Raw genomic sequence first — 20,676 nt, forward strand, 5'->3', positions numbered from 1 at the left:
TTATTTTGGGAATTTTTTACTTCGGGGGGAAATATTTTCTAAAGCTCGTCCGAATGCAAAACGGACCTTTGAGAATCAATCATTCTTTACTACACCCGACTTTTGCCACGTCACTGTGGAAAGGCGCTGGCGATTGAGAGAACTGATCGACCCTTGCCGAGCTATGGGATTACAAGCTTATCTAATGAATCCTGCAAGGCTAAAGATTATACACAAGGACAAATCAAGGGTCTTTGTATCTGAAGTTCAAGCTAAGGCTTATATGGTTACTTTAAAGTTATAAAAGTTGCAACGCCCTGCTGGGTATTGAGGGGAGCTATATCTGCTTGATAAGTTATCCCTTTTTGTTTTCCTGAGAAAGATAAACTATAGAGTGGGCGAGTTTAACTTTATTAAAAAAAAAAAAAAATGGGAGGAAGGGCTAAGATACATGCATATAGGAAAGCAGCAAAGGGGGGTCGATCTTCAGGCTCCATCATAGAGACCTTAAGTCTGTTTGCTTCTTTTTTTTTGGTGGGGGGTGGGGGGGAGACTGGGGGTAGGGAGGTTTGGGGAGGGAAAGGGGGGGGGGAAATCATCATCCTATAGGGAAAAAATGCAAAAAGATTCACATAATTGTAAAAGGGAAATTAGAGATATAGTATGTACGGCGAAGTGGCATACGGACGAGGACGCCGTTGAAGGGATATACGAATGCGATGCAACAGCTCCCAATCACATCGCAACCCACTGTGGTGACATTTGGATGTAATTTGGGAACGGCATGGGACCCACTTGGGTAAGAGATGAAGCACTACAAGTCCCAAGACAGCACACCAATTTGGTCACGCCCGTTAAAGCGGGGATTTCAATTATTAAAAGGTGACTTTAAAACTGCTGTGCCGTGTTACCAAGATCACTTTCAGCCCATGATGAAGTGCTGTGTGAGCATGAAACGCGTCGGGTGGATTGAAGAATTATAAGCGAAGTACTGTGAGTTGCTGTTCCGCTGCATCCTTCAGTGAATAAAAGGCAGATACTTACCTCCTTGTGTGGACCCTCCTTTAACAGGCAAATTCTTGGTTTTGATGTTGAGCGGCCTCGCCTGGGTCGCAGGAGAAGACCCGCTACACCGTTGTGTGGCCCGGCTGCAGCGTCAAACGGCGAAGTGGCATACGGACGAGGACGCCATTGAAGGGATATACGGATGCGATGCAACAGCTCCCAATCACTTCGAAACCCACTGTGGTGACATTTGGATGTAATTTGGGAACGGCATGGGACCCACTTGAGTAAGAGATGAAGCACTACAAGTCCCAAGACGCCACACAAATTTGGTCACGCCCATTAAGGCGGGGATTTCAATTATTAAAAGGTGACTTTAAAACTGCTGTGCCGTGTTACCAAGATCACTTTGAGCCCATGATGAAGTGCTGTGTGAGCACGAAACGCGTCGGGTGGATTGAAGAATTATAAGCGAAGTACTGTTTGTTGCTGTTCCGCTGCATCCTTCAGTGAATAAAAGGCAGATACTTACCTCCTTGTGTGGACCCTCCTTTAACAGGCAAATTCTTGGTTTTGATATAGTATGCGGATCGTAACTATTAATGTATGTAGGCTCAATAATGTTGCAAAACGCAGGACGATGAAAGAATATTTTAAGTCCCTGCGGGCTGATGTTATATGTCTACAGGAGACTCATGTTGAGGGGTCTCGTAAGTTCTTCATGGAACAGTTGGGTTTTCAATTAATAGTAAGTACCACACAAGGGACCAGGACACGGGGAGTGGCGATACTCACTCGGGAAAGTTGGTATCAGTTAGGAGATGCCTCTCAGATGCTTACGGTCGGTGGGCCATAGCAGAATGTCAAACACCAGGGCTTAATTTTACCCTCTGCGCTGTCTATGGTCCAACGGTAGATGACCGAGCGATGCTTAATCAAGTAAACGCACAATTAGCGAACTGGTCTCTCCCAATTATTATTATGTGTGGAGATCTCAACATCAATGGATTAAATGGGCTTTGGAAAGAGGATCCAACTAAGTTTAAGGGACGAAAGAAGAAAAGTCATAGAGCTCTAATCCAAAAAATGAAAGATAATGAACTTTTAGATATGTGGGAACAAAAAAAACCCTTGGGAACAGGTAGTACATATTTTTCTGCACGATTAGATTATTTTCTGATTTCTTCCACCCTTATCTCCATCAGCAAAATTAGTAGGTTGCCACAAGTTATTTCGGACCATAATCCCCTAGTGCTAGAGGTTTTAAATTCAAATAAACCCCTGCAATCTACAAACTGGTCGTTTGAGCGCGCTTTGCTGCAAGACGCAAATTATGTGATACATATTGAGAAATGGCTCAAAGATTTCCTTGAAATTAATAGGGGGAGTACCCAATCTGGGATAATGTGGGATGCCCTGAAGGCAGGTATCAGAGGAGAAACTATGAGCTATTCATTGAGACGAAATAAGCTAGAAAAGAATGAGATGGAGATGAGATCGAGATTAATTGTTGGACTCGAAGAAGAATTCGCTCGGGCCATCGGTTCCAATCTCAATATAGATGAGATAGCTCAAAAGCCTGCTTTTGCAAAAGCTGCGGCCGGGGATATCTTTGCCGCCAAAGCAGCAGTAATATTTTTGGCCTGGAAACAGGTTCAATGTGAATTTAGTGAACAAGCGGGGCGCATTTTAGCTGCTAGAACTAGACAGGCAGCAACTAGAGGGGATATCTCCGAAGTTATCTCGGAAGCTGGGGTAACTGCTACAACTCCAAAGGACATCTGTAGAGTTTTTCAAGAATTTTATCAAAAATTATATAGCAGGGAAATGGTAGCAGAAAACGAGAGAATAGATGAATATCTAGATTCGGCCGCAATGGAAAGATTTTCTGGGGAGGATACAGTGCAGATGGAGGCCAGCTTTTCTATTGAAGAGATTCAAGGAGCGATTAATGATCTACCTGCTGGTAAGGCTGTAGGGCCAGATCTTATTCCCCTGGAATTTTATAAAAAATTCTTTCATGTTTTGAGGGAAGACCTGTGCAACATAATGATTCAAAACCAAAGAGGACAAACACCTCCACAGTCTTGGGAGGAAGCTACTATGGTGGTTTTCTTGAAGAAAGGCAAGCCACCAACTGATCCAGGGTCATATAGGCCAATCAGCCTTATGAACAGTGATACGAAGATTTACTCCAAGATTTTAGCGAATCGTCTCAGCTCTATAATAGGGAAAGTGATCTCGCCTAGACAACATGGATTTATTCCAGGGAGGGGAACGGCAGACCATGTTAGGAGAGTATGTACTTTATTTGATGGTACGGCAGCCTCACGAGACCCTATGGCTCTTCTACTACTTGATGCAGAGATGGCGTTCGATAGGGTCTCGTGGGGTTTCCTTTGGCTAGTATTGGAGAAATCAAATATTGGTATAGGGTGTATAAGGGCTCTACAGGCGTTGTACAGGAATCCTAAGATTAGACTTTGAGTCATGGGAGAACAGAGTGACCTAATAAACATTCGGCAAGGAACCCGACAAGGGTGTCCTTGTTCTCCGCTTCTTTTCGCGTTTTATATAGATCCCTTTATCAGGAGAATAGAGCTAAACAGATGTATTTTACCGATAAAATTGAAAGGGTTTGAAACAAAGATTCTAGGCTATGCAGACGATCTGGCAATCACTTCAGCAGACCCCATTTCAGCTCTGGATGAAATAGAATATGAAGCGGATTGTTATGGGGCAATCTCTGGTTATAAATTAAATCAGGGCAAGGCGCAAATTGTGATTAATTACAAGGTAGACATGATAGATTCAAGAGTGACAGATTCGGCCACGTATCTAGGTGTAATCATAACATCAGACCTAACTAAAATTGTGGAAAAAATCTAGGCCCGGTAATCCAAAAATCTAAAAAAGATCTCGACAGAATGAGCAATTTACATCTGACAATAGTAGGGCGCTGCAACATTATTAAAATGTTTCTCCTAAAAGTTTTATATCTGTTCAGGACCATCCCCCTGAAGTTTGGTAACAACTGGTTTAAAGAAATGGAGGGAGTAGTCAACCGTTTCATTTGGTCTCATGGGAAAACAAGAAGGGCAATAAAATGTATGTCCCTTCCTAGGGATAGAGGAGGCTGGGCAGTACCTGACCTAAGGGTATATTATTGGGCCTCTGCTCTCCAGTATATGCAGGGGTTGTTGGGTGGTATGATCATAGATCAATGGAGGAGTCGAGAGGCTGTACCAGATGTTTATGAGCTACTATTAAGCGGTGAAGCACGCAATTGGCTTTTAACATTTAGCGAGGCAAGTTATTATAATAAAGTCAAGTTCAAGACGCTAGGGGCAGCTATAATGGTTTGGACTTCCATTCGGAAGAAATTGGGACTTGGGAGAATGAATTATTATACCCCTTTATTCAAAAATCCCGCCCTATCAGAGGTTTTTCATGATGAGGTAATGAGACGGTGGGATGTGCTCGGAGTTAAAATAATTGGAGATATCACTGATTCTGAAGGTATAATTTCCTTTGAAAGAGCACAAAATCTGTATAATCTAGAACGTAGAGAGTTTTTTAAATTCTTGCAGATTAGGTCGGCCTTGGTAAAGAAGCAAGGAGGGAATAAGGCCAATTACACAGATTTATGGGGAATTGAATCAGTGTAAGAATGATGATCTGGAAAAAGTGTCTGAAAAATGGCGGGAAAAATTGAATACGGAAGGGAATGAATTTGAAAACTCGCTTAAATTGGGGGGTACGGTTTTAAAGGTGGCGAACCTTCAGGCCCAACATTATAAAACTATTTCTGAACTATATTTTACACCAGCAAGAATAGCTCGCTGGGGGGGGGACAAGCGGTATTTGTTGCCCGCGCTGTCAAAGTATTGGAGCTGACACGATTCACATGTTTGCCTCATGTCCAAAACTGACCCCCTTGAAAACTGCAATAGAGCTTTTTATGGGACAGACTTTGGGTATCCAAACAAGCCTCACTAATGAAGTAGTGCTTTTGGGGGTGGTTAGGGACGGGGCCCTTGTAGCTCATCATGAATTTCTCTTTATGGTAACGGCTATCATTAGGATCTGCATAGCATCAGTATGGAAGGACCCCGACCCCCCTACCTTTCAACAATGGTTGTCGAGGTTGTTAGCTACATATAGCCTAGAAAAAGGATTATATGAAAAAAAAGGATGGAAAGCAAGACAGCTAGGGAAGCGTATATGGGCTCCAGTAATAGAATGGAAAGGTAGGCTGGATAGAATCTAGTGACAGATCGTTATAACTAGTAGAATAGCATGTTTTTTTAAGTATCATGTCGTTGAAGGGTGGGTTGGATGGGAACGTGGTATTAAACTTAATGAATTTGGGGGATAGCTGATCTTCATGAATGCTTACCTTATCTCTTTTATGAATGGGAGAATTGCATCTAGATTCTATTATTAATTATATATAACTATGGAATTATGTCGGATGAAGTATCATGTTATTATATCTCATGTTGGGCTTATTCATTTAATTTTTACAACCATGTGTAACATTGAATTGATCAAGGATGATGAACAATAAAAAATATTTAAAAAAAAAAAAAATGAATGTATATGTTTAGTGACCATATTCCTAGCACTGTTGTTATCAAGATGTGTCAATCATTTTGTAGTTTACCCCAATTTTACACATGGCTTTCATTCACTTTAAAGCAGGTACAGTGTCATTGTTTCTGGTGATTTTTTATCAGTAACAAAATGTCATTTGCTAGAGCCTGTGCACTCTATGATGGCCGTACACTAACATACCACATTACAGTCCGTTATTTATCAATAGGTGCTCATAATGCACATATGGACCTCTCTATTAGATGAAAAAGTATAGAGTGAACCACCTCACCCACCCCCTTTTCAGAGACTCACAAAAGCACACACTAGCTTAAATAATTTTTCTGAGTTGCTAGACATGCATGTTTAGAGCAAGGGTTTCCGCTGCGATAGGTCCCAATAAAATCCCAATTTGTGTATTGAAAACAAATGCTGCTTTGTGGGCAAAACTTTGACTCCAACCTTTACTCATTGTTTTGATAAAGGATCTATCCCTCAATCGTGGAAAATGAGCATTATTTTACCACTTCACAAAAAAGGAAGCAAAAAAACACCTGGAGACTATTGATTAGTTGCCTTTGTGATGCTGTTGGAAAGAATTTTGCCAGGAATATCTTGGATCACCTGGAGGCTTGGGCCTACGAGGCAAAAATAATCCTCATGGAGCAATCAGGTTTTAGATCCAATTGTTCAATTATAGACAACAGAGCAGTACTATAGACTATATTATGTGTGTGTGGCCGGCAGCTGGAGCAAATGGCCGCACACCCGTTGCGCCCCAGAGACCCACTACCGATACCCCACTACATTCAACAAATTATCTTTACAAACGGTGTCAGAAGTGCAGTAAATATACCTGGCACCGACAGACAAACGGCGACGAAAACACGAACATCCCTGGGGCCTTCTGCCAAGCTACAGATGGAAGCAGAAGGGAAGACCTGGTTCTTCGTTAGCCCTAAGGCTGCTTGGGAATGGCTGGAGGGGTGGCGTAGAGTGGGAGGCTCCTACACTCCTAGGAAAAAGGCGCAGCGGCCCGGGAAACCAGTGAAGCGCGTCAACCCTGATCCTACAGATGTTTCCTCGGCAGACGGAGCCAACCATGGACTGATGTGACTATAGGCAATGCCCGGCCAGATTAATGGCTAACTAAATCAACTTTAATGCCACGTTCATGTAACCCTTTCCAAGAAGGGGGAGGGTGTGGACAATGGATGGTAACAGACTCTAATGTGGGACTGTCTGCTGAGGATGGCTGCTCATTTGAGAAATTACTTCCTCTAGGACAGTGTGTTCACAAGTGCCAGAAAGACAAATGAGCAAATTACACTATGACACCGTAACAATATAATCACTAAATGCAGGGTGGAGGTGGGGGGAATTTAAGAGGCTCATGGCCCTAATTCCTTATGGGGTGGGTCGACAGGCACTCTGCAAGTTGGGGTGGCAGGTAGTTATTAAACCGTCATGCAGGGAGGGGGTGGAGTTTCTAAGTAATGAATGGGGACTACATGTATGCTATAGTTAGCAATTGGGAGAGTAAGGGGGCAAGAGCAACCATAGGACATTGACACTGCTCACATGACAAGATATGAATGACACCTTAGAACAGCAACCCATATCGACTCAGCATAGCTTGAGGGAAAGCCTACTTGGTATTTGTCACTACTACGGCCCGCAGAGGAGAGGGTAGACAGGTAGTCGATACTCAGTCAGGGATGGCACATAGTGTAACAGAAACATCACTCCGGTTGCTCTCCTGGAATGTAAACAGCCTGGGCGATAAACTGAAGAGGGGGATAGTATTGCAATTCCTTAAACTACACAACGGATGTCGTTCTACTACAGGAGACACATCTAGTGGGTAACACTTGTAAGGCCTTAAATAGATGGGGTTATAGACTTATAGCCCCGGCAGGGTTTACTTCGGGATCCAGAGGAACTGGAATATTGGTACGCAAGTGCTACCCCTCATAGTGGAAAAAACATGGACAGATACACAGGGCAGATATGCAGCAATAACAGACACATGGGAGGGGAAGCAAATTACTATCCTCTCAGTCTATATCCCATGTGCACTCCATAAAGTGGCCCTGCCTGACTTGAGTAAGCTAATAATTGATCTGCCCACCATAGACCTAGTAGTAGGAGGAGATTTCAATATGACACTCTGCGATCGACAAAATCGCTTCCCCGCTAGGTGCCGCCCAAGCAATCACTCAGACCTAACAGACTTCCTTACAGCAATGGGACTGGTTGATGAGTGGAGAACACATAATCCATAAGTGCTACATTACACATTACACTCAGGAGCCCACGAAGGCAAGTCACGGATAGACTACATACTGACTGACTAACCAAGTACCCAATTTTAGAGTCGTGCGTTATTTAGCAAGGGGCATATCAGACCACTCTCCTATTTGGGCAAGTTACATTCAGACTACGACACCAGTCCGGAAAAAGATTTCTCTGAACCCCTAATACATAAAATACGAAAGAACTTACTCCAGACCACAGACCACTATTCAAGGAAAATAGGGTAAAAGTGGAGTCCCTACAGACTCTGGGAAGCGTTCAAGACTGTAATTAAAGGTCAGTGCTCTCTTTGACAGTAGACCACCAAAAAGACAAGAGGGCAACACTGATGGTACTGCTGCTATGCACACCCTAGACATAAAGCATCAAGAACATAGAAACCTCGTAACAGAAGCAGCTAAGACCAGACAAACCGCAATGCAACAAACTATATGAAACAGGGGACAAGGCGGGCAAGTTGCCGGCCTGGCTGGAAAGACATGAGCGGGCAGACTGATGGGTCGCATCAATTAGAACAAGCGTCGGGATGACCCTGAGAGACCCACAAGGGATAGCAGAAGCCTTCACTGCCCACTTCACACACCTATACTCTCCCACAGCGTCCACTACAATAGACAACTCTAGGGAACTGCTGGCAAACATCCCCCTCCCTACCCTATCCCAGGAAGGCAGATCCTTGCTAGAAAACGATATATAACGAGGAAGAAATTATTGCAGCGATCAGTAACCTCCAATACAAGAGGGTGATAGGACCTAGCGGCTTCCCCATAGAATTATTCAAACTTACAGCCTCAAAGATAACGCCCTATTTACGACAGATGTATGAAGACAGTGGTAAGAAGGGTGCATTACCCTATGATCAAATACTAGCCTCCATAGTGGTGATTCACTCTTAGAGAAAACCAGCAGAAAGCTGCAGCTCCTACCGACCTATCTCACTACTCAATGCAGAAACAAAACTTCTGGCCAAGCTGCTGGCATCTTGACTTCTTCCCATTGTCACAAACCTACTTCATCAGGACAAATCCAGCTTCATGCTGCAGCGCAATACAGCATTGAATTTGTGTCGCCTTAACGGTATGATGGGACGCATGGATACAGTCAAAGAAGACACAGGGATAATGTCATTAGATGCCAGCATCGAGTGGCCCTACCTCTTCGCAGTCTTGGGGTGGTTAGTGTTTGGCCGAAAATAACTGGCTTGGCTCCAATTACTGTATGCTGAGCCCTAAGCACAAGTGGTGGTGAACAGCCACACATCCGGCACATTTGTTCTCCGCTGTGGCACTCGGCAAGGCTGTGACCGGCTGCCACTGATCCTTGCCCTCATGTTGGAACCTTTGACGACTTGGATCAGAGGAGACCCACTAATACAGGGGCTGCGATGGACTGAGAACTGGGAAGTTAGAATCTCCTTTTATGCTGATGATATCCTCCTACATCTAGCATCGCCCTGCCACTCCATTAATCAAGCTCTGCAGATCTTCACAAATTTCTGCAAATACTCGGGCTATACTATAAACTGGTCCAAATACGTAATCTTTACTCTACACAGCCCAGTGCTGAGGCGACCCCCGGGCTGCGAGGCGGTAGTGGTGAAAGATGGCTTCCGTTACCTAGGGATCTTTGCCACCCCAGACCTCTTTTATTGGTATAACCTGCTCGGCCCCCTCAAATGATTTCAGAAAGATATCCAACATTGGAGATCGCTACCATTAACCCTACTAGGCCGTGGAGCTCTTTTCAAAATGATGGTGCTGCCTCAATTCTTATATGCCCTACAAAACACACCATTCAGAGTTCCCAACACCTATTTTCGTACTATAGAGAGCGAAACAAAAACCCTAGTATGGAATGGAAGGCCACCGCAAATAGCTATGAAGAAACTAACAAAGGGATAGTACGAATAAAGTGACCCACCTTACGCCCCTATGGGAGGCGGACAAATTCAGTAGAATGATAAGATGCCCAGGTTTCGACAAATGCAATATTGTTGGTATCTCAAGAGTTGAAGACCTTTGGTCAAAAGGGAGAGTAATCCCATTTCCAGATCTACAAGAAGACTACGACATGGCTGCCACGGAGACCTACAGATATCTACAAATAAGGCATGGCCTTACAGCAATCATCCTGCCAGGCACAGAACTCCCGGAAGCATCCCAATCCTGACCGATTATATGGACCGTAAAGCGATATCTAGGACATATCACAAGATATTACACAATCTAGCTAATCTCTTCTTGCGCCTGCGGGAGCTCTGGCAGACAGACTTAGGAGAGCTAGAAGACGAAGAATGGCAGGAAGCATTATCCTCACCTAGGGAGGTTGCCATTTTGTCCCAACTAAAACTAGTCTGACTCAAAATACTCCATAGGTCATATCTCTTGTGTTGTGCCGTATCAAAAATTGGCAGGAAAGAGGAAGCTACATGTAGCAGATCATGCACACAGCAGAGTACGTTCTATCACATTTTATAGGACTGCCCAGTCACCAAACGATATTGGGAATCAATAATGACCCAACTTCAACTGGTGTGTGGTAAAGACTTCCCACTGACGTCTAAAATGTGTCTCCTCAATATATGGGACCAGACTGACCTGACCAGCAACTCTAGGCCACCCTTGGAGTGATGAATGCAAAATTAATCATTGCCAGGGATGGGGGCGAGTGAGCCACCGACATTGTGCGAGTGGGAGAAGGATGTGGACTGGTCTATGGTGGCGGAAAAGGCTGTCTACGAGGGTAGAGGTGGTCCCAAAAGTTTGAAAAGATATAAGGTAAATGTACATAGGGGTAATATCTTTGTTCCCCTCACTACCACGCATGGTTGTAGGAAGGATAGAGGATCTGGATGTGAGGAGAGTGACGATGGGTGGTAATGATATACTCTCTGCTTCGACTAAACCTAGATTGAGCAATTGTATCATTTATATTGCAGTAACACCTGATGTAGTGATTTCACAGTTGTCTGCTCTCGCAATTTTTTAATAAAAAAAAGAGTTAATCGACTTAACTCCTCTAGGTCTTCAAGGAAATCTAAGGGAATTAAATAATTATGTTAAAGTATTTGTAGAAGATTAATATCTCAAAAACAAAGGTTTTAACTTTAGGTTGACCAAGAAAGGGGGATTTAATATAATTGGTATGTTATACATGGAAAAGTGTAGATTGTTAAAAGCTGTTTATCTCTGGTATAACTTTCACCAGTAATTTAGGTCATAAGTTGCATTTTACTAGCTTAGCGAATACAGCAGTTGCACATGCAGGTGATCTGCAACACTTTTTATAAATTCATGGGGAGAAGGCACTTTAATAATTTATTACAAGCTTATGAGATTAAAAGGTTGCCTATTCTAAATTATGCTTTAGACTACTGACCCATTTCCAGTTGGCCCTTTTTAAATGTATATGAGAATATCTTGAGAACATTTTGTAGCTGAAGTGTGGCTATCCCAGTACAAATGACTAGATTAGAGCTTGGATTCCCTAGATCCCTATGCTCAAACATTGACAAATATAATTAGTTGTGGATATAAGCTTCTCCATGCGCCGACACCATCCTTAAGAGTGCTCCTAAACGAGGATTTAGTTAAGGGGTCGGTTAATCACATGACCTTTCTTTACAACTTAAAATGTGTCCCAGAAAGTTATAATTCTATTACAGAATTTCTTAGGAACTGGTCCCCTGGGCATTTGTGACTTATTTTTAAAAACTCGAAACTGCCCGTGTACGTTTTTCTCAGGATCTGGAAAACTGTGTTAATTTAAAAACATATTAAAGCCCAGCTTCTGCTATCCCATTTGGGCACATTCAACGGCACCTTCTCTACCAAGTTTCTCACAACCTAAGACTCAATGTAAGACGCCTGATAGTGATTATCTGAATGGTTATTCTTCTTAAGACCTTTACTGGGAGAAGGAGGAGTCACTCTCAGGAATTGTTTACCTGTAATTTTTAAAAGGCAGGACCTCAAAGCATTTTTCATGTGTTACATCTTTGCCCTGCATTAAGGTATGTCTAAACTAGGTTTCCTAATCCATTAACTAATACATTTACATTCATATTAAAACTTAGCATGAATTAATTTCCTTTATTATGCATCCCCCAAATGAACAGGTTTGCAAACAGGAAATAAAAAGCTTGGGCATATTGCTTGACCATGACCTCACTTTCAGAACTCAAGCAAGAAAAACGGCCGCCACCTGCTATGGTATGCTTCGTACCATACGGAAAGTACTCCCTCTTCTGCCTGCCCATTCCAGAAAGCTTTTGGTTCAAGCGCTCGTCCTTTCCAGGCTGGACTATGGCAATGCCCCTTATCTGGGCGCGCCTAGCTCAGTCATCTCCAAACTCCAGTTTGTCCAAAACTCGGCTGCCAGGCTACTCACAGGCATATAATAACCGCTGCTCAGCCAAGCCTGCCCTGAAGACACTCCACTGGCTCCCGATACAAGAGAGAATACACTTTAAGGCCCTCTGTATCGCACACAAAATCCTTCATAACAAAGGCCCCCCCATCATCAAAAACTTAATGAAACCTTACAAAGCCACCAGAAGTCTCCGCTGAGACCAACTTTATCTAGCAGAGGTCCCCAGAATCAGATGGGCTCGGTCAGGAGGTTGCCTTCTTTCCTACAACGCCTCGAGACTCTGGAATACCCTTCCTCTCTCCATTCGCAAGGAAGTTAATCATCTGTCATTCCGCAAACAACTAAAGACCTGGCTATTTCCATAACTCCACCTATCCTTGACTCCTATCCGCAGCGCTGGGATGCCTCCGGGTAGCCATGCGCTATACAAGAATATTTTCATTCATTCATTCATTCATTGCGGTGTTCAATTTCTTTTAGGAATTTCTTGCCAATATATTAGAAATTGTCTTAATTTGTTTATTTTTAGCTTTCATGTTATTGTATGTTATGTTGAGGTCTAGAATATAGGTTGTACTGTTTTTACTGGATATCAATTTGTTGATCTCTGTTGAGGTCTATATAAATTGTGAAATAAACTTCCAACTGTCCGTAACTTTAGAGACCTGACACCTGTGCCCAGTATTCCCACTGTGAAAAATGTTTCAGCACCACTGACTTCAGTTTTCTTTCCTTCCCCCTACGAGCTAGTTGCCTTGTCCCGTCTACCTCTGTTATAGATTTTTATGTTCCATGTTCGCGAGTCCTATTTTTGTAGTTAGTACACCTTTGACTCCGAAACAGTTGAGCGACTTATTGTCTTTTTGGGATGCTATGGGTATTTCCCTCAAAACCTTAAGAATAGTTTGTTTTTTGTTCTCTAGGTAGTATTCTTATTTGGGGTTCTGGTTCCTTTAAGAAACCATGAATCCCCTATACGCTGCACTGTCCTGTGGGGGACTTAATTATCCTGTGGGTACTTGTCTTTTTAGAACGTCATTCTAGTAGTATACAGAATTATTACAGTTTTTAACATGTCGTTTTTTCAGGTTTCTACATTTAAATTTAATCTTAAAAGGGAGTTTTTTTTATGGAACATTTTTACTGAAACTGTAATGTTATTGTATGTTTTTAATTGGGAAATGGTCTACTAAAACAAATGTACAATAAATGTGAACTTGAACATTGATATATAATAAAAATGACTGTACCTGGCAAATGATTCCTGGAATGTTTTCCACTACTTTAAACAGTCTGATAAAGATACTGAAGGACCAGAGTCACTAGTGTGTGACTTGTAGTAATATGCAGTGTATATTTTAGGTGCCATCCCTTGCCGATAATTATGTATTTAATCATTTTCTTTTTTAATGCATTCTGAATAACTAGTACTGTACCAAAACATTTAAATACCTCTATTTTCTGTCCACATTCTAGATTGATGATGGTAAAACATCCGTACGTGATCGTTTTAATGCAAGGCAGTTTATGTCATGGCTACAAGATGTAGATGACAAGTTTGACAAACTAAAGGTACGTACCTCACCTAGATGAAGAATGTGATCTGTAGTTCCAACCAAAGAGGTTTACATTATTGGAAATTGATTATTTATTTCAGTCCCACATGACATCAGTGCTTGTAGTCAAGGGGGAATAAAAGGATCTACTGCATGTCAAAAGCATCTCTTAATTTTTTAATTTCATAATCAATTTATAAAACCGTTTGCTCTGCATGAACATGTTTGAAAGAAACCAACTTATAAAAACAATTTGAAAGGTTAATATACAATTATTTAAAATCTGAATTCTACATGTAGGATTTTGGATTTGAAACTAGATATAGATATTAATAAATTATCACAACTCATTTTAAAATATCCATCAATTATTTCATCACATTTGCTACTGAAAGAGAATCAATAACTAATAAATATATCAGTACATTTGCTGTTCAGGTAAGCGGCGGGAGGGCGAGGCAGCTGGGAAGCGGGAAGCAAGGAGCGGGAATGACGCAATGGAGGGGTAGGGCCCACGGTGCAGAAGTGACGGGAAAAGGCCAAAGGAGGTGCAGGGGGAAAGAAAAGTGGGCACAGAAAAAGGTAACAGTAAACAAAGGAAAAAACTGGAAAACAGGCAAAAACAGAAAAAAAGGCACAGAAAAGGAGAAAAGGCAAAAACAAAATGCAGAGAAGAAAGACAGAGGGCAGAAGAGCAGAATGCTCTCTCACTGGACCACCAGGAATGAGGCAAAGGCGAGACCCTGCGGGTGGAGGAGGGCCGCGAACACCCTGACAGAGGTCAGAGCGCGCTCTGGGGCAGCACTTAGCTGGTGGAGCTGCGCGGTAAGAGAGCAGTTTCACTGACTAGGTAATGGCATTTAGTAAACATCATCAATGCCTGTGCCAAAGTTGCATAAACTTAAATGGTCGCCAGACTGAACCCAGTAATTTTTAGCATGAGACCAGTCCTTGTCGCTGAGAATAGTCAGCAGTGGGTCAGCAATGTCTATCCTTTTACATGTTGACAGACGTCTTGCATATGGGTACAACATAGAGAATAATTTAAGATTTAACACATAGACCTAATTTTGAGAAATTGTATTAATTAGGTAACATGATATTCAATATTTCTAAAACAAGGAGATAATTTGTTAGCAAACCTTACGTGTCATGCAGTTGTTTGTATCAACTAGCTTGTTCATACATAAGCCAGCAATTGATGCTAAGGGTTTGCATGACACAGTTCTTTAAAAGAAGAGCAAACTACCAGGACTTACCTTGGGCTCTATTATAAAAGAAGGAAAATATAGACGCATCAGTCCTCTCTAACCTACGGCCGATATCACTGCTCCCAGTACTGGGCAAAATAACGGAGAGGTTTGTACTTAAAGAACTTTCTAATTTCATTGAATCAAATAACATCCTCCACTCGTAGCAATCTGGCTTTCGCCCTAGGCACTCAACGGAGTCTGCCCTCCTAGAAATTACAGAGGTGTTAAAGACCCTTGCTGACTCTGGAAAAAAAGCAGTACTAATCCTCCTGGACCTTTCCGCCGCGTTCGATACCATTTCCCACGACATCCTTCTGGCTAGACTCGAACGCGGCGGTATCACGGGATCTGTACTGGCATGGATTAGATCCTTCCTCACCAATCGCAGACAAACCGTGTCACTAGGTCCCTTCCTTTCCACAGAGAAGACTATTACCACAGGGGTCCCTCAGGGCTCCTCCCTGAGCCCTCTGTTGTTTAACGTTTATATGGCCCCCCTCATATTCCTGATAAAATCATTCGGAATTGAAGTCACCTCTTACGCCGACGATACTCAAATGATCGTCTCCCTGGACAAAAACAATAATGAAGCCGAAAGCAATTTCCAATCATGCCTCTCTCAAGTCATTCTGTGGATGAAGAACAATCATTTACAATGTAACACCGATAAAACAGAAATTCTACCCATTGGCACGAATGTTACTTTCATCCCTAACAAGTGGTGGCCGGAAGGTACTTCACCCCCACCAGATACAGTTAAGGTGGCCAGAAACTTGGGGGTCAAGTTTGACTCTTCCTTATCCTTCCTCCCCCATGCTCTAGGCACGGCAGGCACTTGCTTCAGTGTAATAAGATCCTTGAAGAAATTCTTTGATCTGATCCCTTTGGCGGCCAGGAAATCTGTAACTGTTGCCCTAGTCCTCTCACGCTTGGACTATTGCAACAGCCTGCTGGCCGGGGCTAACAAATCCACAATCAAAAGACTACAAATAACACAAAACGCTGCGGCCCGCCTGGTTCTCAGGCTCCCACGTACTTCATCAGCATCCTCGGCTCTAAACACTTTGCATTGGCTCCCTATTCATAAAAGGATTCTCTTCAAGATGCTTCTGATCACCTTTAAAGCCACTCGCCGGACAGGCCCCAGATATCTTGCTGCTCGTTTCGCACCCTACATTACTACCAGGACCCTCAGATCCTCTTCGGCCAATTTACTAAGACCACCCCACTTCAGACTTGCCACCAAAGGAGGAAAAACGATCGCCTATCTTGGCTCTAAGGCTTGGAACGTACTCCCGTCTGACCTACGTATGCAACAATCAGAGACGTCGTTCAGGAAAGCACTTAAAACCTGGGTTTACAAATGTCCAGATGACCTCTGCTTTACACTAATCTAGTCTTCCCTGGTACTCTTCCCATTTCAGTTTCTTCACTCAGTCCTTTTAGCGCCAGGAGGCTCCTTGCGGAGTGACAGTTTGCGCTCTACAAATGCTCTTTTACATTACATTACATTACATTACATTACATTACATTGACTAGTGATTCAAACTAGCTAATGGTACAACCATACAGATCTATTGTAGTTCCCATTCCTCTAAGTGGGCCTCCTGCACCATTTCTTGGTGATCCATCCAGTGTATATTAGTGCTAGATAAGGTATGTAACATTTTCAAATAAGAAGGCCCCTACAGGGAACATTTTTTAGCTCCCACATCACATCTCATAAATTTGAAAAATCTCTTGCCAATAATTAATCATGCATGACCATAAAGAAATCTTGCTTTAAAAAAAGGAAACCTGCAGATTTGGGCCCTTGTCCCTCAATTTCTGCAGGTCGCAGCATGCTGAGATTTTAAGGTAAAGGGATGTGAGTGGGGAGAGGCTCACAGGCGGTCTACCACTGACTGTGCTGAGCTGTTCTCTGTTACTTGATACCTGCCGGATGGCAAGAGTTCCATATCAGGAGCCTACTCAGGCACCATCAAGTAAGCAGGCCCTCCCAATGTGCAAAGGAAATGGAAAGCAACAACAGAATTAATCAGTGCCCACCAATGAGTTCAGAATTTTCATGGCACTGGGGCAGGAGGGGTTAACACGCAAGTAGTCATTGACCGCCGGGAGCTGGTCTCTGGTTCTTCAGACCCATTCGGTGTCGAAAAACTGTGGAGTAATATGCCACCTAAGGGACAGCAAGACCTCCCTGAGATATCCAGTGCTGTAATATCACAATAGCAGATTTGGCCAATGAACACTGACCCTGCATGGAGCTTTCAAGGTGAAGCAGTAAGAGCAGCAATAGGCTCACAAACAGACAACCAGTGACAACAGTGGCAAAAATCGGTGTTGGATGGCCAACTCAGACACTAACAAATTTGTAAATTCTCCTAAAGTTCAACATGAAGAGCGAAGTTGTACCAACAACGAAGTTCAGCGTTTCAACAGGAATGCAGAGCTTCTTTGTACGGATCCGAAGAGATCTTCAAAAGCGATAGACAATGTTACTAGTAGCAGTTTTTCTTAAGTGTTGGCTTTTGCTGAGATTTTGTGTGCTTTACATAATTCCTTGGGGGTCAGGCGAAGACTGTGGAACACTTCATTTGATAACCGATTTCTTGATTAGCCTCTCAGTGTCATTCAGAATTTAATTTGCAACCTCCTCTGTTGGCATGATGGGTTTGTGACCACCATCATAGATTCCTTTCTCCAGAATTAAAGAAGGCACTCTGAAATTTCTTTTCACTTCCTTCCTTTGTTTTGGGCCACCATCTGCTATCGTCATCTTTTATTGTGCACCAATCCTCTCATTAGGGATGGGTGGGATTATAGCCCAAAAGTTGACCTTTTCAGTTTGGAAGGGAATAAAGAGTTTTCTTGCTATAGTATCACTTGCCTCTCTTCTTAGTTGATGACATCGACCTACACCTGGAACTGGGCACCTTTGTTAATCTAAAACTAGAAATTATTCTTCCCCAATGGGTAAAGAAAGTATATATTATAGGGACAGCCTCCCACAGAAAGAACTGCTTTTTCTGCCCCCATGCATAACCAGTTGCCTTGTCTACAAGCTCATGATCTTAAGGTACCATTTTCAATGGGTGTGGGTATCCTTTGCCCTGGCTTAGGGGAACCGCTTTACAGCTACTTTATTTAGATTTTGTTTTTGGGTACAGCGGGTCATGCATCAGATTTCCTCTGTGGGAAGATAGCTAAAATGTCCTACAAACCCCCTTTTCATCAGCCAGTGCGCATCTTACCCCCACCCTCTACCCTCATTGCTGTTTTCCTGAAACATGGGTGAATTTGGGTGGGGTGGGGAAGCATCTGACTTTGCATATACTAAGAGTAGTGCTTGAGACCGATCAAGGTAAGTATGCTGGCTGCTGTTTGATAATCTCTGCAAGCCGCCGTTTGCATTGCCAGACCAGTGGTATGTTAATCTGGCAACAGCCATCTTGTTCCTGATAGCTTGATTCAGCATTCCATGACCGTGAATTGATGAGTGTGTACATAGGCATCCCACTCTGCATCCTGAGTCTCAGTGCCTTATTCGAATAACATTTAGTTTTTTTTTCCATTCTCTATATTAATAAATTGCCTGCGTGTTTGTGTACTTTGCGGTTAGCGTGTGGCTAACAGACCATAGACGAATGCTTTAGGGAATTATATGCTGGTAGTGCGTGAGTAGCCACAGACATAAGCACACTGTAAATGCTTATGGAACAGCTACGGACTCCAGTTTCTTCTTTTCTTCTGATTGTTGCAATGATGCTACCAGCCCCTGTACATCAGGCTATCACTTTGTCTTCCATCAAGCTGCACCTATAGTTGGTAAACTCCGATCTCTTCTTTCTTAAAAAAAAAACAATCCTATAAGGTCCTCTTGTCCCTCCTCTCTCTAGGCTAGATCAGGTGGGACTGCTGACAGTGTGGTTGATTAGAGGATGGCTTATCAGAGGACAGCCATGACACGGAGTCCAATGGGTAGTATGTTAGGAGCAATGTATTGGAGGTGCCTCTTTGCCCATGTTGATGATGAGGAAGGCAGAAACCATTTTTTCAGACAGTGGCACCGTCCTTCACATAAGAGGTGCCCATAGTGCAGGCTGATATGCTCGACTGGTCATTTCTCAGTGGTTACTGACCTTCCTAATTCAGAATGTCATGGTACAGATGGAAATGCAATGATAGGACATAAATGTACAAAGATTTTGCCCTTCAGTCAGTAGCAGCCGGTGTGAGAGGAGAGGGGTGGGCGCGGGTGAGGGGAGATGATGAACAACAAAGAAAGGAGAAGAAGAAAAAAAGTTGCCTGCAGCCCACCGCATCACCGTCCTCTCGTGGCTCCACTGTGGACAATCCTGCAGCTGCTGTCATACTTGGGAGTAGCTTCAGGATTGCCTGAGCGCCAATGATTTGCGCTCCGAGAGAGACTGGGAGCCTGTGTTTTGCTCTCTCCAACCCAGCAATGCAGCTGGGTTGGAGAGAGCTTCAGTGCGCATGACGCTTTGTCCGGCTTGAGATGACCGGCCAAGCAGTCATGCACACTGATAACAGTGCATACCACACCTGTGGGTGCCTGTTATCCCCCTGGACCTGACCCCAAGACTCTGGGAAATAAAATAAAACCATAATAAACCATGGGTTGTTATAGTTCTTTTTTTTTTTTTTTTACCCTGCTGGCAGGGTGGCGACGCTCCTCTGCCGTAGTGGAAGAACCGCCCCTGCCTTCAGTATGTAGTGTCTTGCGAGTTAGAAATGATGGAATCCTTTTGGCTCTATAGAACTGTGACATAAGTGTTAGAGCGGAATGCAGTGAAGGCTGGTTTAGAATGTTAAGTTTGCAGTTACACACAGTAGAATAAAGCTGTGTAATCCTAAGCGCTGTGTGTGGCGTAGTCATTTGCAGGTACCCAGGCTGGGGAGGACGCTACAACTGGTGATGAGTTAGACGATAAGTAACCCGAAGATTGACCGTGCTCTCCCAGAGAGTTTGCTGAGGTCCAAGCAGAATGCGCGTGCATGCCACATGTGTTGCAGTCAAAGTACAGAACCAAAGCTAAATGCATGTGGAGTCAAAGCACAACTCCAGCCGCTGGAAAGAAGTTAAAAACAATGAAGCATTGAAAAGAATCTGCTGCTGATCAGACTGTACATAAAGGTACTGTGCTGCTACACAATATACAGCCACGCTTAATACAGAGCATTCACGCTGAAGGAGAATATGACCAGGTTTTCAAAGAGCAACTATTGATAATCACAAATTGCACGATAATGTTAAGATTAGAAAGTAGTGAAGATAGAGAAAGCCCAAAGAGACAGCAATAAAACTGTTATTTGGTCACCTGAACCTGAGCAAAGTGAGCCGGCACAACTTCAGGGCCGCAGCCTAAGCAAGGCACAGTGGGTTGTAACATTGCTCAGAGGAAACCCACAATAAAGGAGCAATCCTAGAGGCCATCATTGCCCAACCTGACACAGTCACGATCAACCGCACCCTGCCCGTCGACTGGTCCGACCACCACATCATCCTATTCCGCATCAACCAAACAATCCTATGCCTCCCCCCCCAAACAGGACCCCCCCCACACTGGGCGAGAAAC

The 20,676-nt window shown here is 43.3% G+C and overlaps 1 protein-coding gene across 2 annotated transcripts in view; it reads left to right on the forward strand.

Annotated features, from left to right (window-relative positions):
- The window catches only part of ANKRD12 (ankyrin repeat domain 12), a 436,051-nt gene that overhangs the window by 404,766 nt on the left and 10,609 nt on the right, over positions 1-20,676 (forward strand). For both annotated transcript variants that reach the window (XM_085607326.1, XM_085607327.1), the window contains one exon: positions 13,744-13,839. In XM_085607326.1, the coding sequence (XP_085463452.1) occupies positions 13,744-13,839 (96 nt within the window). The remainder of the gene's footprint in view (positions 1-13,743; positions 13,840-20,676) is intronic.

This window comes from Triturus cristatus, chromosome 5_2 (assembly GCF_964204655.1).
Source record: "Triturus cristatus chromosome 5_2, aTriCri1.1, whole genome shotgun sequence".
In the NCBI taxonomy this organism is placed as follows: Eukaryota; Metazoa; Chordata; class Amphibia; order Caudata; family Salamandridae; genus Triturus; species Triturus cristatus.